At 34.8% G+C, this 25321-nt stretch overlaps 1 protein-coding gene across 2 annotated transcripts in view; it reads left to right on the top strand.

Annotated features, from left to right (window-relative positions):
- LOC131062418 (DExH-box ATP-dependent RNA helicase DExH3) overlaps window positions 1–25321 on the top strand; it is a 222870-nt gene that overhangs the window by 50373 nt on the left and 147176 nt on the right. Inside the window, exons 2-10 of one of the 2 annotated variants that reach the window (XM_057996073.2) lie at window positions 2019–2173; window positions 2313–2400; window positions 2528–2776; window positions 10184–10279; window positions 12820–13008; window positions 13170–13329; window positions 13432–13562; window positions 20200–20370; window positions 20479–20751. In XM_057996073.2, coding sequence (XP_057852056.2) covers window positions 2019–2173; window positions 2313–2400; window positions 2528–2776; window positions 10184–10279; window positions 12820–13008; window positions 13170–13329; window positions 13432–13562; window positions 20200–20370; window positions 20479–20751 — 1512 coding nt within the window. Of the gene's footprint in view, window positions 1–2018; window positions 2174–2302; window positions 2401–2527; window positions 2777–10183; window positions 10280–12819; window positions 13009–13169; window positions 13330–13431; window positions 13563–20199; window positions 20371–20478; window positions 20752–25321 lie in introns of both variants that reach the window. The other variant, XM_057996074.2, reaches the window with a different exon arrangement.

Here is a 25321-nt window from a genome sequence, read left to right as displayed (position 1 = left end):
GCGGTAGAGTGATTGAGTTGAACTTCCTTGTTGTTTCCTTGGCTGGTTCACCGCCAAGTAGTTTAGTTTCTATCTTGCTGGATAAGCAGAAGGGGATGGCTTGCCGCCCATGCATTGTAATTTCAATTCAGTTTATGGTGCTAACGATCCCTAGAATACCGTATACTCTCACCCTCCCAGATTGGGCTCTCGGTGAACAAAAGGTGCAAGGTTTGCCTTTCAGTTGTTTTGGCATATTTCTCTAACCTTAACGGGTTATTGTGTTTGCATTGTAATTTTATTGTGAAAATCAATTTTTTTTAAGGGGTATATTACAGGATGTATTAAAGTGGAATAATAATAACTGTCCTATAATGCATAGAGGAATGGGAAACACTAAAATGAGTGCTAAGACAGTGAAATTGAACACACTAATTCATGTTCTAGCCTGATTCATGTTCTTCAACCTTTCCAATTTTCTTCTCAGCTCAACCACTTCTTTCATTTCATACTATTTTTACTTCAGGCCAGGGAAAGCACTGGTTAACAGACAAAAACAATTAAAGGTTGCGCATCTTAATATGTACATGCAAAATTGCAAATCATTTTGCTGGCTTTGCAATGCCATGTGATAGTTTGGAGAAACCTTGGGATTTGATAGTTTTAGAATCTTGCCTGGATCCTTGGATGTGTTGTGTAAACCAAATTTAAGAAGGCTAAAGAGTATCATTGAGGGTTGATATTCAGGTAAATATAAACCATTTATAGTAATCTCTTGGGGAGAATTGTTTGCCCTCAATGGATGCTTCCCATGTGCTTGTGGTTGTTGTAACCGACTTAACAAGGTGGTGCCCTTATAAGAAGATGTGCATAGTCTGGAAAAGGACATTAAGGTTGAAAGATGTACAACAAAACCATCCAATGAGCCATCTTTTAACGTAACTTGTTGGGTAATTATTCTGTGATCTTTGCTGCAAACAATTAATAAAGAGGAAACTAGCTTATTTTAAAAGCTGGCCTGTGAAATTTAGTTTATTGTGAAAACCCTGCTCCCAATTGCAGAAATGTAGCCTAATTTCTAGTGTGTGGAAGGCATCAAGTATTGGTTTTTGTTCTAATAAGCATTTTCAATTTTGTCTTGTATTGCATCTGATTTAAACATCATAACTTGTTCTTATAATAATTTTTATTTATAGATATATGTTGTATTATTCTGTTACAAACATATTGTCTACCTATATATGGTGTGTGTCATGGTTTGTTTGATTTTGTTTTTGACATTATCTGTTACTGTTGTGGTTCTCATGTAAATATTATATACACACATAAAAATCACACAAACACTATATACATCTGTGTGCATATATATATATATATGCACACAGATGTATATGAATCTGCCAATAAATGATACTGATAATGCTGTTCGAGAGCACGTTATTACACACTTCTTAGATAACATGAGTAGTAGGTGATGCCCAGCTTGTTTACATCCAACCTTTCTTGTTTAGTTTCACCTCTTTCATTTTCTGTTTGGAAAGGCTTTGATAGTTTCTATATATATATATATGTGCACACAGATGTATATGAATCTGCTAAAAAATGATACTGATAATGCCGTTCGAGAGCACGTTATTACACACTTCTTAACATGAGTAGTAGGTGATGCCCAGCTTGTTTACATCCAACCTTTCTTGTTTAGTTTCACCTCTTTCATTTTCTGTTTGGAAAGGCTTTGATAGTTTCTATTTGTGCTTGGAAATCGGGGGTGGGAGGGTGGGGTTGATAATCATTGTGGAACGGGAAGTAGAGTAAATATTTGAATAAAGTTTAAAATTCGCAGTAAGGGTTAACTTCCACCATGTTGAGTTGATTTTGGGTTGACTCTAGAGACTATGTGTGGCATATTTGGCTGCTGTGATTCACTATTTTGTATTTGTATCTCTTATCTACAGTGTTTGTTTCATGTTTAGATATAGAATAAGGAATGCATAGGCCTGATTGCTCAATTTTGACATATTTCTTGCCTCCAAGAACAGGCTTGTTCTTCTGTTGCTAATATTGATGAATGGAAATGGAAACTTAGCTTGCTTCTTCATAACAAGCAAGAGAAGGAAATAGTTTCCAAGGATGAAAAGGATAGACGTGACTTTGAGCAAATTGCATCCCTTGCAAGAAGAATGGGGCTCTTTAGGTATTTGAAATTTTAAATTCATTCCATTCTCATTTTTCTTTTTGTCCTTTTGCACTAATTATTAATCAATTGATGTTGCCAAGAGAAGTTTTGAAGTTTCAGTTGTTTAAGCCTGATCTGAAGCTTTAGCTGATTCCAGTGAGCGATATGGAAAGGTGGTGGTGGCAAGCAAGGTCCCTTTGCCCACCTACAGGCCTGATCTAGATGACAGGCGCCCACAGCGAGAGGTCTCATTTAACTTATAATTCAAATTTTTGTACAGCTCCAGGGAAATGCTTATTACATTGCTTTTTCAGTTCAGCTTCTGTCATCTATTTATACTAAAATGATGAGACAATATGTTGTGATGTTTAGGTTTCTATTCCTCTTGGGCTTCAAAGACGAGTAGAGAGTCTTCTTCAAGAATACCTTGATAGAATTCAAATGAATGAATCAGGCTTGTTGGGTGATTGTTCTCTTGATGGAAGTGATATTGTGAGTGAAAGCTTAAATGAAGATTCACTTCTGGAACAAACTGAAGCTCAAACACTTGATAGGAGAGTCTTAGAAAAGATACTCCAGCGTCGAAGTTGGAGGGTTCGCAATCTTCAGCATTCCTGGCAGGTCTAATGTTCATTTTCTCAGAAATAAAGAAAAAATAGTATAATTTTCTATTTTGGTGTTGTTTCCACAATTTTGCTTGTACTGTTTTATAACAAAAAGCATATAATAACTTATGGATTTTTATTGTCATATAACTTTATAAAGAAAGGTTTATCTTTCTTTGATTGCTAGATCAAATCAATTGTATTTTATTTCCTCATTTTCCTTACAAAAAGGTTTCTGCCTCTTTAGTTTTATGTAGGCCAAGTTTGTGCACGTTTTCCTTTACTTTTTTTAGTATTTTGTACAGTGAACAATTCAAATAAAAGATTATTCTTCTCTAGTTTTGTAGCAAAGTGAAGAAAGTGACAATTTTTTCTGCCTTCTAATCTGTGTTTTTTTAATACAGAATATCATCTAACATTAAAACAGGATTCCAAAAATCAATTTGAAGTGGCCCCAACGCTGATGTAACATGCAACAACCTATGCAAATTTGAAATAATCAACTTTTACATCTTTGTAGCAGAAACAGAGGGAAAAACTACCCTTTTTTTTTGAACATCAATAACTGAAAGGAAACTTCGTTCCTAACTGAAATCTTGAATTTAACATAGATCTATGCTATGAGCAAAAATAGTAGATATGAATGTAGCTTTAACATTTCAATTTAAATGAAAAGAGAGGTTTAGAAAATACATTTTTCCAGATGCCACAATTCTGAACTTTCATAACTTTATCAATAGACCAATGAGGAGGGAAAGTATCATCAGGGTGCTTTTCTACCCAACTATGGACTTACTAGTTCCCCGTGCCATATCCAACTGGATTGGCTCGACCCTTCGCAGGAAGGTAACATAAAGCCTAACTCATGCCATCTGAACTAGTGGATAATCCTACACAGATGCCTAGTCGGTCATACACTATAGGCTACCCTCAACTAGTATGACCTTTGACTGGAATGTGTATCTGGATTAATGAACTGGTTGATGCTTACAGAAGTAACATCACCTTGACTGAGGTTTTCTATGTCAGTGCAATCATGCTAACTCATGAAGTCAATTGTTCATCATCTTGCTTGATTGGATTGAGTTCTTGAAGGTATCCAAGTACTTGTGTCTATCTCTATGCTACTACATCCTGACTCTATGAGGCTCATTGGCTGTCATTTATGTTTGGACCCAATTTCACATGCTAGTCAACAAACTTGAGGTGACTTATACTCTTATGGTGTAACCTATCTTTTGTAAAAACCCTAGATTAATTTAATACGGAGTCATACTTGTGCCCTTGAGCTAGCAACATGCTCTCTCACAAGTACAACAGTCGAATAGTTCATATTTCACAAAGTCTCCATGCTGTTTACACGAGAAGTAGCCCATACTTGGCCTTTATTAACCGGTATTTGCGATTGGGTTGCAATGATTAACATGTGATGCCCTTTTTCACACATGAATATTGCATGAATACCCAACAGTCCATAGTTCTCCATAGTTTGGCATGTTTGATTGTATTGGCTAGTACTCTACCTCATCTTGAGGTTAAAGGCCTTATTTTATTTTAGATGTAAATTGTTCCCTTCTAGTTTTATTGTAGCATGGTTTAAACCGATAAACTTACCTTAGTGCGGAAAAGATGAGATGGACAACAAGTTGCTATCTCCCTCAACAGCATTAACTTCTATGTTTTGTATGTATTATGAGCATTCGTGTTGCTACTATACCACCCTTTGATACTAATATATTTTTTTGTATGAATGCCAACTGCGTTAGGAAACAATGAAGCTATGTATTTCTATACATATGACTATCTGCATTAAGAAGTGCTATAAGTTCCCTTGTCTATCAAATCTTTTCGCACTAAGGTATTGTTTACTAAATATCCAAGTTCACTTGCATTTATTATGCCCAACTGCATTAATGAGTACTGAAATACTACTCCTACCTGTCGTTTCTTATCACACTGAAGATAAATTGACCATCTTGACTGACACTTAGTATGAGCACCTCCTTGGCCCAAAGGTTTTCAAATAGTTGCAATCACACTTGAGTGTGAAATCAAAGTTCCACCCTTCTTGGCTGCAACTTAAGGTTCTAGGGCATAGGTCTAGAAACAAGTAAGCTTTAACTTATAATTGACCATATCTGTACTCACATAGAGACTCTTGGTCACACAATAGTTTTACATGTTTTTAGTTATCAGCACTAATTCTCATCAGAGGTTTTTGATTAATCTTTTCATAATCATTGCATAAGATATTAGGAAATGTAACTACTCCCTTAGATTAGGAAAGGTAAAATGGCATAAGAGCCGCCAGCTACCCATATAATCTTTAAGTTTTGATTGAACATCATGCATGGCATGTCTCTGCTGTCATTGCAATGTTTGAGAGTATTTTTTTAATTGAAATGCTAACTGCATTACGGTACAACTATTCTGCTCTTACCCATTTTCTTTCCTAAGCTAGGGTGTTAGTTTTTCTACACATGCTAGAGAAGGTAAATCTCATATTGAATGATCAGCTTCAATGCTGTGATATTTTCAGATTGGGATAATTCTGAGACAGCTCAATTAAGAAGGTAATTTCTTCATAATACAAGTCTTTTTGGTGTGCTTACCCTCCAATCTGAGTGGTATATTACTGCACATCCTTTACCAGTTATCCTCTTTATAATTCTCAGATTATAGCCATACCCAAATATTTATCTCCATATATATACATATATACACACACACGTTTATACAAAAGCACGTAGTTTCTGACTGGTTAAAACCCTTCAGCTGGTTATACAGAAGCACATAGTTTTTGACTGTTTAAAACCCTTCATCTAGGCTACACAGGCCTTATATATATCTATATTTTTTGGTACTAACAAAATGTGACTGAACCCTTCTGTTAGGCTCAAGTAGGCATTTAACAGTTTGAAAAGGAAGATCATTCCAACCAGCTGTAGTAAGACAAGGTCAAATGCTACATACTTAAGCATTAAATTTCTTTCTCTCTCACTGGAAAAACAGGGCATGAATGAGGAAGGGAAATTCAAAATATATAACACGATATATATTTAATATAAGCTGCATCCTGGGAAAATACTTCTAATATGAACTGCATTCTGAAACAAACCTCTAGTTATTGTATTCTTCCTTATCTTGACCAGAAAGAAGGAATGCGTTCAACCTCTTTTTAATTTTTTTTAAGATGCTAAATTGTCAGGAAATCAGAAAACAATGTATTTCCAATCAATCTTTCCTTCCTATTTCAAAACCTCAGAAAGAAAATAAATGCATTCTGCCTCACTAGACTGGGATAAAATTACATGACCTGAAGGATGAGAGAAAAACGATTTGAGATTATCCTGGTGTAGTTGTAATGTCCCCATTTTAGCAGACTTGGATTTTATGAGATTAGCCTATTATCCTGACCCTCGTAGGCTAATGTGTTGGATAGAGGGTCTTTTGAGGATTGGTATCATCTCCAGTGTTCAGAGTGCTTCAGTTTGGTCTTCGTTTGGCATCATTCGGACAGCATTTGCTCTACTTCCTATTTTTAGTAAGTCTTGGGATGTTAGAGATGGACCCTTGCTATTTTTAGTAAAGGGGGTATGGTCATATGCAGTCTCCTCATGTTAGCTCCCAGTTCAGACGACATTTGAAAATACAAAGTATTCATGGAGATATTAATGTTTAATTGGCTCAATTAAACATTAATTATTTGGAGATTATATTATTAAGTTATAAAATGACTTTATATTATAAAGCACTTAAATGAGGGTCTATTTATCATGATAAGGGGCCAATTTAATTAATAATTTATGAGCACATAACCCAAGGTTTAATTACATTATTGATGCCAATGAAATATTATAACATTTTAATGTTAATTAAGAGCTTTTTGAAGAAGTTCGAACTTCTTGAGGAAATATAAGGGTGCAAAAGGAATCGAACTTCAAATTATGTGATTGAAGTTTTTGATTGAAGTTTCTCTGGAGCATTGAAGTGTAGAATACCAAGGGTTTCTGCAGGATTTAAGGCTTGTCGGCATTGGAGAGCGTGGCTTCTTCATTGTAACGGCATATAGAGGGTGTGCAATATCATCTGATTATGCTTGTGAGAGTTGGCTTCATCCAGAAGTTGACATTGTGCTGATTGGAGATTTATTTTCAGATTTATTGGCCTAGCTGAGGGCATATGTATATGGCAGACTGAGAACATCATACAAAGGGTTTATTTGCTGCTACAGTGTCGTGAACAGTGCGCGTGAACAGTATGCATGAACAGTGCGTGTGAACAGTACCTGTGAATAGTAAACGCTACAGTACTAATGCATTTACGAAGAGTTAATTTACAGAAATTTAAAGGGGTTTGAAGAGCAATTTTCAGATTGTTGGAGGCTACATTTACTGCTATTAGTACCACTCATTGGCACGTGGGAATTACATGTATGTATGACAAGTGTTTGTGTTAATGACAATCTGCTGTAAGTGCATTTTGGTCTCTAAGAATGCATTCCAAATCTTCGTAGAAATGTCTAACAGCTGTCTACTCTGCTATAAGTGCATTATGTCTGACATTTAGCATTGATCAGCCACTTAACTTTCATGCCAACTGTTTGCTTAAATGCCTAATGGCTGTAGGTGTACTTTGGGATGCATGACAAGTGTTTGTCTTAATGTCTACTAGCTGTACTAGTTAATTTCAGTAATTTCATGTGTGTGTAAGCTCTAAAACAGCTAGCATATCACTTCTATAACAACTTTGCATTGTTAGAAGCTTTCCATAACTTCATTTGCAGCCTACAAACCTAAAGAAGACAAATAAGAATTCACTACAGCGGCTTCAAACATTGTATGCCTAGTGTTTGACAATATTCCTTGGGGGTTCAATAAGAGAAACAGGGTCAGATTAGCCAAGGGATATTACAGTAGTCCTCTCACACTTGTGAATCTTTTGAGATTATTCCAGAAGAAATACTCCTCTCAGAATTGTTGCCGTTCTGCTAAGGAGGGCGGAATGATTTTTCGCAGAGCATAAATATCATATAAACTTCCTGAAAATATATGTCGCTCTTCCAAGAGAAAATAAAAGCTCTTCCCAAAGTCCCGTAATGCTTTCCTCAAAACCACTATATACTTCCCAAAATTATGAGGCGTTTTCCCTTTTTAATTTATTTTTATTTCACTTGCATTTCACTTCATTTCATCTCCTAAAGGTCACACGATTTTCATGTCGTTTTAGCTTGAAGAAGAAGCTATTATTCACGCCAAAATGGCTTCCTTCCCGACTCTTCTAGAAGGATCGATTACTTAACATTTGATTTTATTCATTTCACTTTTATATGAATCTCAATATCAATTAAATATGTGTCGAGGATTCACTTATATTATGCCTGAAGAAAATATTGATATGACATTGTTTTTGAGCATTGGTTTATTACAAAATTAACACCTTAGCTTTGTGCCACGATATGGTTTTAGTGGCTTTAAGAATGATTTAAAAATGAATTCAAATATCAAAGCCCCCTTTTGCATATTTAGCTTTTATTAAAATAGCCAAAATTGAATTGGCTAAAGCATTATAAAAAAAATGATCCTTACGTTGAAAGAACATAAGCATTATATATTCATATATTTATATATTCTATGTATACATGTCTATGGGAGCATGTATACGGATGTATTGACCATGGTACTAATTACCTACATATACGTACTCAGATATACATGTATTCGCATATGATATGTATATATATATATTTATGTTAACAAACATGAGCCAATGCAATTTTTAATTTAATTATTAAGAATAAAAATAATAATAGATAAATTAATAGTAATAACAAATTAACTTGGAAACCAAACAAATGACTTAGGATCGTGAAACCCTACAACCTCTAAATAGACCACTTAAGGATACCTGACGCGACAAGCTGATGAAAATAACATGGTCAATCATGAGACGACGTGACTCATGATTAGGGTTTTTAGATGGCATGAGTTCTCTTTCATTTACCTCCGACTTGATGATACTTCCCCTCCCTTCTCAGAGGACGACAAACTCCTACACACACTTGGCTAGTTCAAACAATTAGCCTGAAATCTTGAAATAATTCTAACATTTCAAAAATATTATCAACAAAGTAAAACATCTTAAATGTCATCATGCTAAATAGCAAAACATCAATTTAAAAGTTGAGTCATCATTTTATTGTACTGTGCACAAATACCATCTAGGGCATCATCACTCAGTTATAACATAAACATCTAGGGCATCATTATTCAGTTATAACATGAAACACCTAGGGCACTATTAACATCGTGTAAATATTGTATAAAACAACTAGGGCACAAACAACATGGTGTAAATGTAGCATAAAAATAACTAGGGCACAAATGGGATGTAACAACTGAGGCCCATAGTCTTTATGATAACTATTCTTGAATACTAGGATTTGGTTCTTAACTGTCAAATTTTGGCCCCTAACTTGTGATTAATGTGGAAATACATTGTTTGGTAAATGATCTGAGAGGAGTTTTGTAACAAAAGTTCGCAAGACATGATTTTAGAGTAGTGTGACCTTGTTTATAATCAACTAGGTCAGTGGGATTTCGGAACTCATCACTTGATTGAATCTTTTTATGCTTATCTTCTTTATGATTCATGAATGATCGTTTGATGGTCAAGTGATTAGATTTTTGGTTCTCGATGAATGTCTCATTAGATGTTTGATCCCTATTTTACTGTAATGAAATTTCCATGGCAACCATTTTAGAAGAGTTTTATTGGTGATGCTCTATCGTAGTGTAGCTTATTAAGTTCTGCCTAAACTTTCTTTAGTAACACAAGTTTACTGTCTTATTGAATTCCTAGGAAATATGTGATCACTGATTATGTGAATTTTGGGGTTTATCTGTAACTGTTCTGGCATGTAAAAATTATATGCACAAAGAATTAGGGGAAAACCAACTGAACTAAATGAGAGTTTAAGGTTTATGATAAATAATTCTCAACCTTTGAGACTATATTGGTGACTCAGTGAGATTTAATTGTCAATTCATAGGCAGTTGGATCACTACTGTCATGCAAACCAAGAGTTCGAGATGTGGTAAATTCTTATGAAGCAGGTTCCCTAGGCATTGCATAGAAGCTAAAAAGATTACCCAAAAATAAATCTATTGTTAAATAGATTTATATGAGCATGGGCATTTCTTTTTATCCAGCATCTTTCAATTGAGGAAACTTTACATCTCTCTCTTTTTAAGATGAGTTTTGCCTTAACATTTAAAAATTTGAGCGAATTGATTTGGTCTGCATATGTTATATGTTGTAGAAATGCTACATTTTTATACAAGTGAAAAGGTGCATCAGAATATGTTAGAGATGCTATGTGTCAAGTTTGCCTGACAAAAAATCTCTTGCATTGATTGTTCAGGAATCAACAGAAGGACAAAAAATGCTGTCTTTCCGTAGATCTCTTCCTGCTTACAAGGAAAAAGATGCATTACTCTCAGCAATTGCAAGGAATCAGGTATATCAAGGAGTACAGAATTGCTGATTTGAATCATGGGCTATATGGCCATATCTCAGCTGTATGATAAAAAACAGCAAAATTTACCCTTTTGTTTATGTACTTTCTTTATATTCTACTGTCTGCATTATTTTCTAGGAAATCCTTACAATGGCTTGTAAAGTTATAGGCTAACATATCTTCTAGTGTTGCTCTTCTGCTGTCTTTATCCCCTAAAATAGCTTTCCACTTCCAGACCTGTTCTTTTTTTTTATGTTTTATAACAATTTTGAAGTTTATACTTGGTATTATTTTCTTGGAAATTGATCCTTGAATTTATTCCTTTAGATTGATTACCAAGCCATCCTTTAATCACTAGTCATCAAGTGTGAAAGCCTTAATATAAAAGACTCAATTCCTTTGCTTATTAAAAAGTTGCTGTCAATTGTTTGTCTTTTTGAGTACGAAATTTACTTTCCAGTTTGTTTTCTCAGGGTACATTGTCAGTATTATCTTTTGACAAGCTATTTTTGGTGAAGTAACTGTAACTATGGTTAAACTGGTAAATTTAAGGTGCAAAGAGTTATGCATTGATTGTTTACTGTGGCATAAATAGTAAGATCATGATAAACAAGGGAAACACTCTAAGCATAGTGAATACAAGAGTTATTTTAATGAAAATTTACTTGATGGTGCCAAACAAGATGCAGATTATAAAATAATTGATAATAATTAAGGATTCAGCTTCAAATTGATGGTTTTCCAGGACATTCCAATGATTTTAGTCATCTATTAGGAGTGAGGTTTTCACATTAACGAGTTAATAAGTCCTTGTTTGCCTGGTTTTGTGATGTGCAGCTTGTTAAAAGAAATCATATTAGTTCTCTTGCTTCCTCAAGAAACTTTTAGTTTTTTGGTTGTAAGAATGCAAAACAGATGCATTCTTCAGTGGACGAAGATCAGTAACATGGGGGGTAGTTGGTAGGTTTACTTTCAAGTATTTTATTTCCATGTTAAACCCTAGATAATAGAATTGTACAACGTGCATAAGTAGCAAGCTTGTCTGTTATTTTAGATTTTAGGACTAGAATAGAACTTAGGGAGCTTCCTTTGCATGTTTGAAGAGAGGATTTCCTCAAATATCATTCCAGCTTGAGTTGTCTTAAAAAGGTTGATTTAAAATGCTAATGAGCTGCAGTTTGATTTGAATGTGCGAAGCAAAATCAAAGATGTAGGCGATCTTGTGATTCTTGTCAGATTCAAATATGTGTAGCAATATCAGAAATATAGGTGATATCGTGATTGCTATTGTATAACTATATATTGATGACTTGATCATAGCAGGATATTATCTTAAGTTGAATAGTTTGAACATGTTTAACATTGTAGTTCTGGGCTTGCTTTATTCGTATTCAAGCATTGAAGAAGGAATGCTTTTCATGGTACAATCCAAGTAACAAGTCTAAACCAGACAGTACAGTCTTGAGGATGGTACTAGCCTATCAATTGACTATGGGTCAGAACTACATATTAACTTTGTTAGACAATTGGAATGCAATCTCCTATTGAAAACAAGAAGCCTGGCATCAGTTGTCAAGTTCAAATTGTTTTTAGATTCATGGCATCCCCAAATTATAGATGTTAGAAATCTCACATTCACAATTTCATGTTGATTGATTATTCATTTACAGTTTTGGTGGAATGTTTTGATGATGGAATGTACACCTGGGCTACGCTTTCAGTATTGCATCAGTAGCTATATCACGGAGTAGCAAGAAGCAATCAACAATTTCACTAATCTTCCATAATAGCACAATGTGAAGGACTTAGGGTGGGTAGCGAGGAAGATTGGTTGAGATTACTGGAAATATTTTATTTGCATCAGGATCAAGTAGCGTGTCCACAATGTTGTAATCAAAGTGCGATTCAGCTTGCCAGAAATTTGGTTTATCATTATAGCACAAAGCATATTGAAGGACACCATTATCACTTCTGAGAATTTTATTCAGAATTAAGGGTGGGAGCTGGTCTTTGGAAGGTCTTTGAATCCTTGGACTGAAGGTGTCATTGCTTTGTAAAATGGTATGTACGTGACTAGATTTAGGTGAAAAGACAGAAGTTAGAATTCGCTCTCTATTGAGAATATTACAATAGGTAAGAACTTAGAAGTAGAAAGTCTCTTTTTTGAGTTATAAGGAAATAATACTGTCTTCAACTATACTAAAGTGGTGAGTAATGTCAATGGTTTCCTACACATTTGTTTTAGTCATCAAGGACAGTTACTGTCTGAAATTCTTCAAGTGATATATTTTATGCAGAATGAGCTTTGGGGCAATATCTCATACGTTCAATGAGAGGATGTACTATGGTTCTTTCTAAGTTTTAAGATTGCATTGAGCTTGGTCTAATGTTCTCATCTTTTCAAGCTATATCCAATGTTATCTTCTCTAAAGTTTGATTTTTCTTGCTTGCAAACTAATTTGTGATTAATCAGGAATTCTTTGTTGATGCATCTCTTTAGGTCTCCAAAATCTTAGTATTTGCATGTTTCTTTGTTGCAGATTTTAGTTGTTTCTGGTGAGACTGGATGTGGGAAAACAACCCAGCTTCCACAGTATGTGTTAGAATCTGAGATAGAATTTGGTCGTGGGGCTTTCTGTAACATTATCTGCACACAGCCTAGGCGTATATCTGCAATAGCAGTTTCTGAAAGGGTTGCTACAGAAAGAGGAGAGCAGTTGGGTGAAACAGTGAGTTTCTTTTGCCACATTTCTCTGTAAATTTCATGATGTTTATCTTTGTCTTTTAGAATTTAAATGCATTTCTCTTACTGACAGGCTTCTTTAGTTTATATAGTCTTAATTTTAGATATTTTACAGTATGTATTTTCATTAATTAACCTGTATGCTAGGTTGGTTTTAAAGTCCGCTTAGAAGGCATGAGAGGGAAAAGCACACGCTTGCTTTTCTGTACAACAGGTGTCTTGCTGAGAAGATTATTGGTGGACTGCAGTTTGAAAGGTGTAACCCATGTATTTGTTGATGAGATTCATGAACGAGGAATGAATGAAGGTAACTGATATACTTTATGTGTGGCACAAATATGGCTCCGCTTTTATCTTGCTTTCTTGAACTTGCTTTAAATATACATGCTGATGAAATCCTTAAATGCAGATTTTTTATTGATTGTTTTGAAAGATCTTTTGCCGCGGCGACCTGATCTCAGGCTTATTTTAATGAGTGCAACTCTAAATGCTGAGTTATTTTCATCTTTTTTTGGTGGAGCGCCGATGATTCATATTCCAGTAAGCTCCTACTGCCTTGTCCTTTTAAATCTTGTACAGGGAGAAATTAAAGCAATTTTTTAAAATATAAAAATTAGAGTTCAAAAACTCAGCTTCTCAAAATTTTGACTTAGATTTGGGACTTTGTAAAAATTCCACAAATAATTTTTTTTACACAAATACACAAAATAAACTTCAATAATGCATGAGATTATTAAATGAATTTAGAGATTCGACTGGGCTGGGACTTGACAGGTTGATATTTGACTCAGTACTCAAGACTTGGCAAATACTTGGCAAAGATTTTAGCAGATCAAACAACCATAAAATATAAAGATTTTTCGGGGATATGAAGCTCTTACTGCTGATGTGTTTTTTATGCACCTCGAACACAGAATAAAATACCAAGGTATTCTTTCCTCTCTTGAACAAAGAAATCTCATATGCTATACAACATGATCAAATGAGATGACTCCAAGGTTTACAATGCAAACTATGCAACTTAATTCCTGTGGAGAGCCTCAGTGTTATGATGTGATTTTGCTGGAATCACAAGGGGACTTACGTTTTGCTGAGCTTTGCTGGAACGTGAGATCTTACTAACTTGCTTGAAAAATAAAGGATAAAAGAGATAAGGGATAGGGAATCCAATCTACTCCTAAGAACAATGATAATAAAGGATGATGCTTTGATAGACGGATTCCATAATCAAGCTTTGCTTATCCATGCAGAAACAACTACACAAAACTGATGCAATCTTCCAAGGAATAACAAAGGGTTTTCATATCATGAACATTCATCCAAATATCCAAGACTGGCACAATTCAAGTGAACATTCACAATCAAACTTGTGCTTAATGAGGTTCAGATTAACCATACATTGCAACTTACAATCAACAAATTACAAATGGGATGAATGAGAATTCCATCAAGATATCATCACATTCTCCATTACAATCAATGAACTCTATCTACTTGAGAAGTAACAAGAAACCATGCAACATGTAGAAACAACACATAGAAATCCACCATGCTTCAACGAAAATCATGTATTAACTCCAACAAGTCTTGGCAACAATCTCTGGCTTCCTCCTCCTACTCTACTATTACTTTTTATTCACTAGCTTTTAACCTTTACAAATGAAAAGGCTAGGCCTATTATAGAGATTTCCTGTTACAATGAAGGGCCAAGATTGATTCTCAAATCAATGGCCAAGATTATACAATGAAACCCTAATTAGGGTTTTTTACAACAAACTCCCTCTTGACCAATGACAAAATTACATTGTTTAAGACACATCCAACTTTGAGTTCTAACCAATAGGAATTGAGGTTAGGTACATAAAATAATATTTTATGAAGCACCATGTGTCACTTGCTCCATGTTTGAATGAATTAGGTTCAATACATTTGGACACGTTGCCATGGAAACGAGGAAAGAAACAAATGGATCCTCAAACTTTGTAGGTGGATGGACACCTTATTGATTCCTTGCTTCTTGTTCCCGCCTAAATATTCTGATCCTTGGAGTCTTGTTGTTAGTTGCTCACATTAGTGGCTTCCTCATTAAAAATAAAAACACTATAATTGTTTTAGGAGTTGTCATTTATGTCATGACAAAAGAAACAATGAGCTAACTCCATTTTCAATGTTCCTGACCCATTCCTGTGGTTCTCCAACTAGCTGAGGCATCCGTTGTTCAGCTCAAAGGACTACTAGAGGATGTGGATACTTCAATAGACTTTTAGGAGTAACCAGCTAACTTATGGTGATACAACCAAAAGCCAATTTGGGAGGCTATCCCCTTATCCTAGGAAGACCTTGGCTTGCCATTACTGATGTATTTATTGATTATACGAATTGGGTGTTTTTTTTTTATTGTTAATGTAATCTAGATCTTCTTTTGATCATTTAGATTAGGTTTGAAGAGGCATATACTACTTTGAGCATAGGCTAGTCAATCCATTCTATCTTTTCAATTCTCTCTTTGTACCTCATCCTTATTGAGCTTGTACTCTAATAGAGTTGCTTAGGCTGGGGTCCCATGGAGGGGGGCTTCCTAAAAAATAGAGCTGGAGTTGCTGAGATTTTTTAGGAATATTTTAAAGCTGCTGGTCCCATGAATTTTGTAGTGTTATTCAGCTTAAAAATTTAAGCTCCTAAATTTAAGGAAGCTGGTGGTCTCATGAATACATAGCTTTGTCCTCTATTCCCTTTATAGTGATTAAAACAAGTTATAAAACTTATGTTACCTCCAAAATCTGTTTTTTAACAGCAACTTAAACTTATTTCTCCACCCCAATTTCACCTGCTTAAATATGTAGTCCTAAAAAGTAGGGGCTGCTATTTTTTAGGAAAAGATTCTAGATAATCCCGTAGCATAATTTTTTTTGTTTCATGGGACCTCTTGCTCCATGAAAATAGAAGCTTAAGCCCCCTCCTAAGACTGCACCCTTAGAATGTCTCTTTTTTCCTTCTCTTTCATTGCTGATATTGTTAAATCAAAATGACAATGCCGGGTCAGGATCAGCCCCTTAGAGATGGGAGGATACCTTGTGTTATGCAAGACAAATATGTTGGTCAACAACTTTCCTGAATCATCTATCAATTGACATACATATTATAGGTTGTTAGTTTACTTCGTTAACTTCATTATGAGCTTGCTGTAGAGTTTTGGGAACAAAGAGATCATATGCAAAATAATTGCTTCATAAACAATTCAATAGGGAATTCCTCCTCATAGACAAATTCCTTGATGCCTGTCTTTGTGACTTTCAGCTGTCTCAACTGGTTCATTTTGTAATGTCCCCATTCTTGAGTCAGTCATACTAAAACAATTAAGTACTTTGTGATCAAGAAGTGGCAGTCCCTGAACACCAATTGCTAATAAAAGTTAGTAGGAATAGTTAGAAGTAGTTATACTTATATGTCAATAGAAGAATAAGATATGGGGAAATCGCGAAGTCTTATAAATAAGACGGTTTCCTAGTTACATTAGGAGGAATAGATTGATTCCAAGTGATGATCAGCAACGGAATAATAATCGATGTCTGAAAATTTATCATTATGTTTGGGTTGTTAACAACCCATACAAATCGAAGACAATATCCATTATCAGCAACCCTAATGGAGTGACCATAGTGCGATCAGTATGAAGGAATAACGATTATGTTTAAGGAAGAAGTTGATTAACTATCAACTAGTTAAAAGGAGAATATTATCATCGATATCTGAAGACAACAAGATTAATGAATAAGAGAATGCAAAGCTAATTAAAAAAGGTGCGATCAAGAGAAGATACGATCCTCATAACAAAGAGATGCAATACTAGCCAATCTGGATTAGTCAAAGAACTAATCACTACGAAGACCAGATTGACACAAACAAATCGGTAATGATGTGGTGGTACGTTAAAAATCAGAGAGTAATTAAATGACACGATGATATTATAAGATATCATTGGTTAAGTCTAAGTACACAACGTTTCATATGGAGAGGATATGATTAGTAATGAAGTGGCATAGCGACCAACGATTTATGAAAGGAATAAAGAGATCTGATGACATTATAACTATCATTGATTAAGAACAATTACACATTGGGTGTTGTTATGAAGAGATACGATCTCTAGTGAATAGATACAAATTAAAGAAAAGACACCTCTCTCAAAGATGCAACTATTCGGTGAGGATAGATACATAAGGAGATTATAGTCGATCATTCAAGGATCTGAATATACATTGGAGACAACATCATTACTGTTGCTAGCATAGATGACACACTCGCAGAGTACTCGGCGAGTTTCAAAAACTCGCAGAGTTTTTGAGCTCTGCGAGTTTTTCTGACTTTAACTCGGCAAAAAACTCGCCGAGTAATCGCTGAGTTTTTTGCAAAAACTCTGCGAGTTTCTTTAAAAAATTCGGGTAGACTAAAAAAAGAGGCCCAAACATGTGAAAAAAATTGGTCTCTTCGTCAGGATTCATATATGGAATGAGGCCCAAACATGTGAAAAAATTTGGTCTCTCCGTCAGGATTCATATATGGAATATAACATTTAAGTATAAGTTCTTATACTTTAAGTTATATTCCATATATACTGTTAGGATGTTTGAGAGTGGTTTCGGACCTCCAGGAGTTCTAATGCAAAATCTAGTTTTTGGAGGATTCTTCAATTTTCCAGACTTAGTCAAATTTCAGGATCTTTCGCGATGCCCCTTGACCCCAACTTGGGGGCGCTGCCCCCAAACCCCCGTCGAAAAATATAGGGGGAAACTGCGCTGATGGAAGTAGGGAAAATTTAACCTCCGAGTTTGATTAGGCTCCATATAACAACATAATTAGCATTGAAGAAATCCTGGTATTGTACATTTTTGAGTTGAAAGTTTGAAACTATGAGTATGAATGATGAAATTTCAAATATGATGAAAGTTTGAAACTAGTTTTAGATAGAGCTGGGAAGAGGAAGTTGTATTTACTTTTGGTTTTACAAAAACTATTTACTATTTTGCTTCCAGCCATCAGCATTTCTCATGAGGATGCGATTTTATAGACACTTTGCATTTAATTATATCTAGAATCAGCTTGTTTCTTTTGTGTTATCATTTATTGACTCATTGGATGCATCTTCTCATTAAATTTTGTAAAAAAAATGCATTTTTTATTAAAATTAAGCGTGTTTTTACGTTGCCGAGTTTTGCCGATTTTTTCCCGAGTTTTTGCCGAGTTTTTTTCTCAGGGGCTTGGTGAGTCGAGCCGAGTCGCGAGTAGTTCAACTATGGTTGCTAGAATGCATGTTCAGATTAGACACAGCAACTTCACCATTCTAAGCAAATATCACCATCTTTGTTGAATACCCAAATTATCATATTGAATATAGCAATACCTTGTGATTGTTCAAGTATATTGACATAACAGACACATCACAGAATTACCATGCATTATCAGACCAGCAGGATAGCAAATATATTATGATCATATCTTTGATCTGATAAATACGTTAACGTGGGAGGATCTTTGATCTGACTTAGATATCAGAGTTAAAGAAAGAGGACCTCAACAGAAATTCATTTATTAGTATTAGAATAACTTGCCAAAGTGCTTTGTGGGCCCCACACAATATTTATTCATATTCCTATAATAAAAGAATTCTCAAACAGTGTTTGCAGCAATTAGAAAAGGTTTGCAGATTTCACAATTATTATTGTGTTTTTAGCAGCAGCTCCACTAGAGGGAATGGGACCCACTTGGAAGCCTTTTGAATATGGGTTGTGGTTTTATTTTAGTCCCACTTAAGCCTTGCAGATTATTGATTGTGATTTGAACAATCAGCATTACCAAAAGGTCAATGATGGTCTAAGGAGAGTCAACAACATGTTGAAGATTGAAGATTTTGTTTGGGAAAATTATTTGTGTTTTTTTACCCATTCTCCACTAATTGCAAGATATCAATCAGATAAAAGCTGCAGTAAAACATGAACAATAACAACAAGAGTCAACACATGGTTTAGAGGGGATGTTGGAAACTTATCAAGATAAGTTCTTTCTTACAAAAACTATTCTTAGCATTATGAGTTAAATATTATAGTAAAATCTAAAATGTCTTCAGAATTAATGAAATTATAATTCTCACTTTAAGTTAGAAATGTTGTTTTAGGTCTAAATCAAGGCGAATCCCGAACGGGGACATTACACATTTTGAAGTCAAGTTTGTGAGGATTATTTATGTGGGTTTCCTTGCATACAGTAGCTTTTGTCAGCTTGAAGCTATGCATAAGCTCTAATATCTGTCTTTTTGCTAACCATCAACATTCAACGTAGTCAATTTTCATAGAGGGATGGAGTTTGGGTTTATACTTTATGGTTGTGGTCAATGTTCGGATGAGTGGAGATAAATTTAGTTGAGTTATCTTGACTTACAGACAATGCCTGGCAATTTAACTGTGGGAGAGTTGCAGTTGATAAGAGTTGGTTGCAATAGATGTTCACGTATATTCTTGACATTCATTATTGTGGTTTGTCAAACTCTTTGTGGTTACCCCTGGCCTTGATAATCTTGTTTAATGTCAATGAATGATCTTGACAGATATTATTTTTCTTTGAAAACAGAAGTTTTACCACAAGTGTCTTTTAGGGGATCCTATTTTTTAATAAAATATAAATGCATATAAGTTACGTTTCTTAATCTAGAGGTTTACAATGGCACGAAGATATAAATAATGGACATATAAAGAGATTATGTTTTCCATTTCTATGACCAAGCTAGGAATTAAGAATGAAATCTGTTGGAACTTAATATAGATAGCACAGTAAAGTTTTGACTATACCTTATACTTGGGCCCATCGAAAGAATTTCTATCAATAAGTACAAAATTCTTAGGAAATTTGTGTTGTAGAGTTCTTTGATACTATCTAGCTTTTTGTTACTTATAGAGTAAGTTATAGACTTTGGAATGTAGTTAGAGTAAAGCATAGTAACCCTCAGTCAAATGTCTGCCAAAAATAATAGAATAAGAAAATTATCTAGATACAAATTTCTTTTAGAAGCTCAATATTGTATGCAGCAGTCCCATATATTTCCAGTAATTATGCTGGCTCTGCAACAGACTACCAAAATTAAGATAACAGTGCCACTTAATCATTTGCTTATCTGTACTTGCAGGGTTTTACTTACCCAGTGAAAGCGCATTTCTTGGAGGATATTTTGGAAACAACAGGCTACAAGTTGACTTCATTCAATCAAGTTGATGATTATGGCCAGGAAAAGATGTGGAAAACGCAGAAGCAAGTATTATCTCGGAAAAGGAAGAACCAGCTTACATCCCTTGTTGAGGTTCGGTCTTTTTAAAATAAAAAATAAATCATTGATCGGGGTTCTCAAATTGGTACATAATATATATGCATGTAACTTACAATTTTGTGATCTTGTGGTACTGTACAGGATGCTCTTTCAAAGTCTAGTTTTGAAAGATACAGTTCTAGGACTCGAGATTCTTTGGCTTGCTGGACTCCTGATTCCATAGGTTTCAATTTAATAGAGGCTATCTTATGCCATATTTGCAGAAAAGAAAGGCCAGGGGCTGTGCTGGTATTCATGACAGGCTGGGATGATATCAATGCTATGAGGGATCAGCTCAAGGCACATCCTCTTTTAGGAGATCCCAACAGAGTTCTATTGTTAACTTGTCATGGATCCATGGCTACTTCTGAACAAGTAGGTATTTGTTTTTAAAGTGATACGTCCAGTTTGCATTTAATACTGAGATGATCTAATTCTATATGAGAACATAGGCGATCTTTTTCGATTGGACCTTGCTAAAACTTAATGAAGAAATGTAAATCTTTAACAGCATATACTTAAGGTAAAAAACTTATGTAGATTATTATGAGTATCAACTGAAAGATAAATATAAGCTAGTAACCAACTGTTTATTTGTGGCATGTACAAAGGACTGCAGAAAGAAAAATTAGTTTTAACTGATTTATTTTGTAAGTTACGAACTTCTCTTGCAAGCATGCAATATATTATATATTTCTAATTATTTATTGATTTTTTATGCAGCCTCTTAGTGAGGTTTTGTAAGGTTGTTATTGTAGAACCACACTTGTGAACTTCAGATGGAAAGTAGAACTCAGGGATCATCCATTCTGCTTATTCTATTGACTCTAATTTTCCCATTGATACAAACATAATTTATAAGGTGGATCTGTGATTTCTAGTATATTATATATGCAAAAAGGGCATGTACCAAATAAACACTAGTCACTGCAAAGTCATCACCTCTAGAGTAAGAGTGAGTTAGATTCAACTTGGATGGTACCTCCAAATTTGAACTTCACCATGTGAGGGCATGCAGAATTATTATCAATCACAAAGTCCAGTGTGAAGTGTTGTTTCTTGTTGGACTAGGGGTCCAATTGAATAATATGGAAGTAGCTATCGGAATCCATCAATTGTTATGTTTGGTCAATATTACTTCCAATCTCTTTTGAGACTAATTCACAAATGTTGGTTAACTACCTATTCTACTGGAATTTTTCTACCTCTGATAACTGGTGGCTGAAAAACCTTGTTAAGGAACTTAGAGGAAATGCAAAAAATTTGACTGAATTATAGTGATTCACAACCCTCTTGAGTATAACCATATTGTTGATCACCAATCCGAGCAAGCTTCAAATATCCCTTTCATTGTGGAATTGAGTTGTAATGCCATAGAGAATTTGGAACAAGAGTTCTAGCACTCTTACAGGGACTATCTAAAGGGGGCCTTTTCCATTACAAATGACCAATAAAACAATTAAAAGGATTGCGAATGTTTCATGGTAGGTTTAGAAGAGAATATTCTCTAGCTGGTAGTGATCAACATCCTTTAAGGGATAATGGCTGGAGCTAATGAAGGGAATGCGCCTACCCATTGGCCCATTATATTCAGTCTATTTTCCTTTGGATTAATCCTAAAAGTAATAATTATCTTTCTAATCCTTTTTAAATTTCAATCCCTAAAGTGTAAAGAGTCCCAAGGATGGGATGGATACTAAATTTGCAATTCAGAAGATAGCTGATGTAAGATGGCATTCTATGTGGGAATAGAGAATTCCCAATTCAGAAGAGAGCTAAAGTAAGGTGGCCTCCTATGTGGGAATACAGATGGATTGGTCACTCCCACTCTTCACCTCATACTTCCGATTATTATTAACCTCTTCTCTTTTTTTTTTTTTGATCAATAAAAGGCCGAAGCCATATTTTATTTCTTTTGTAAATTTTTACATCTCCATTCAGTGTGGGCACCGGTAGGAAAGAATGGAGATAAGAAAACCTCCGGTCTAGCCCAGATCCCTTAAGGGATCAGATAACAAACAACTGAAAATTTTTTTACAATTCCTCATCTAAGTGAGATGACTGTCTTAATAAGACATTTAGTTTCTTTTTGTACATAAAAGCTTGCACCAATTTCTGGATGGACCCATCTTCACAAAAATGGAGAATCCATTAATATTCCGAGCTTTAACTTTAAGACCTGTATCCCGCATCTGCAAAAACCTTAATGCAACTTACTTTGCCAAACTGTTAGTAGCATAGTAAACATGATAATTTGTAAAAAATCATTCAATGAATAGTAATCATCTTTCCTGTTTTATGTAAGAGGATTGTAGCCTGGATATCCTTTAGCTTGAAACCAATTTTAACCTTTTAGGCTTCAATTTAAGAGATTATCCAGGCTACAATTCTGCCTATACTAATGAGAAGGATCAATTTCTAACAGTTCCTTAATCACTTTTAACTCAGCAAGCATCTGATACTCCATAGCATAAATGAATTCATATGTCTATGTATGCGCATTAAAATGTCAATATGCGAGATTATCATAGAGTCTAAACAACAAAAGATCAAAGGGCCTGAACAGAGGCTAATTCAATAGGACCTACTACAGATCTGAAGCAATGATTAAGACTGTGCTGATCTCAATTTCCCTCCTCAAAACCACTAAAAAACATTCCATTATTTTGCATAAGATAATAATAATCCGAATGAACCCCACTTGATAGAGAAAAGTCCAATTCACAGCTTATACCACTATAACTGCAACAGACACTAGAGCAATCTGTCCCCTCTATAAAACAGGGCTAAAGACAATCACATCCGGAGCAATGAATCAAGATTATCAGAAAACCGAGCCACAGACCTAAGCATGAATACACATAGCCTGGTAGACACAATTGTCATAAAAAGACATAATATCTGTCATATTGAAGACTACACCCGTGCAGCCCAGTGCATACTAAACACAGATATCATGCGATGGAGTGTGAACCTACATGTGCCTAAACATGAATACCCGGCATCAACCCATCACCTTGCTACACTCCAGAGACACCCCTTTACCCACAAACAGGGTCAGGAGATGAGAGGATGATACAAACATATATGAAGGTTTGAAAAAGGATATTTGAACATATATACACATACTCATATATATATAGTCTCTGTACTTATATATATATCTGTGTGTATGTAATTTTATGAATATCTGCTTACACCCACACATATACACATATATATATATATATATGAATATATATATATATATGTATATTTGTTAGATTGTATATATATTCATATATATGCATCACCATTGTAAACTAAAACCAAGGAAAGTCCAATACCACTGCAAAATCACTATAAATGCAGCAAAAAACCATTTCTAACAGACCCCACTATAACTCATGGCTAACAATCGATGCATTGAATGAAGAATAAAACCAGAAAACCTTAGCTTGAATACACATAGCACGGCAGACTCAGATTTGTCATAAAAGACATATAATCTGCCATTATAGACTAAACCCACGCTGCCCAGAGCTTTCTATATACAGATAGCATGCATTGGAGGGGAGACCAGCATAATCCTATCCCCAATTGAAATTGTGAGATTATCTGTTTACACCCACACATATATACATATATATATATATGAATATATATAAATATGTATATTTGTTAGGTTATATGTATATTCGTATATATGCAACACCATTGAGAACACAGCTTTACCTCTGTAAATGCTACAGAAACCAGTTCTAACTGTCCCAGGGCTATCAATCGAAGCAATGAACAAAAAACCCGAAAACCTTAGCTGGAAAACACAAAGCACGGCAGACTCAAATTTGTCATAAAAGACATCCAATCTGCCATTGAAAACTATACCCACACTGCCCAGGGCATTCTAAACTCAGATGACATGCATCACGACAGACACAAATGTGCCATAAAAGACATCAATCTGATATAGAAGACTATACCCACGTTGCCCAGGGCCTTCGAAACATGCATTGGAGGAAAGACCAGCATGAGCCAAAACCTGAATAACCAACAGCAACCGATCACCTTGCAACACTCCCGAAACACCCCTTTTCCTGTGGGGATAGAATGGTACAAGCATAAGGTTATCAATGAGTTAGTTTTAGTACATATATACACATACTCATATATATATAATATCTGTATTTATATATATGTGTGTATGTGAGTGTGTAAGTGTATGAGTGTCTATTTACACCCACATACATACACACACACACACACATATATATATATATATATGAGTATATATATATATGTCTCTTAATATGATTGTAAATATATACATATATCTATATATATGAATATATATTTATGTATATGTTTGTATTTAACGAATCCATATGGGTTAATCTACAAATATATACATATATATATATGTGATCATATATATATATATCTGTATATATATCTATATATTTTATCTGAAACTTAGACTACCAAAATGCTGTACTAAGGAAACCAAGACCACAAATCCAAGGATATATATAAGAGGGCAAGGAGAGGACTTGGAGAGGAGTGAAGTGAGATGCTGACAATACCAACGCCAGAGTTTTAATCCGATGGAGTAACCTTCCTAAAGACAGACGAATTACCATCTGCCCCTAGATTTGCTAACTTGTCAGCTATAGAGTTACCTTCCCGATAAATATGTTTAACCGAAGTTTCCTCAAAGTATTTGATCAAGTCCAGAATTCTTTTTAATTCCGTTTTCAATTTCCAGTTAGATATATCCCTAGTCCTGACTGCATTAATAGTTAATGACGAATCACCTTCAATTTCCAGATATTTAATCTTGAGTGATTTAGCTAAAATCAGACCCTCTCGCAATGCTAAAAACTCAGCCATGTTATTTGAAGCCACACCTATGGGCATATTTATGCTAGCTATTAGATCACCGTTGTCTTGATGGATAGCACATCCA

This window comes from Cryptomeria japonica, chromosome 3 (assembly GCF_030272615.1).
Source record: "Cryptomeria japonica chromosome 3, Sugi_1.0, whole genome shotgun sequence".
NCBI lineage: Eukaryota > Viridiplantae > Streptophyta > Pinopsida > Cupressales > Cupressaceae > Cryptomeria > Cryptomeria japonica.
The sequence above is the reverse complement of the archived record's forward strand: the minus strand, read 5'-3'. Positions and strand labels throughout refer to the sequence as shown.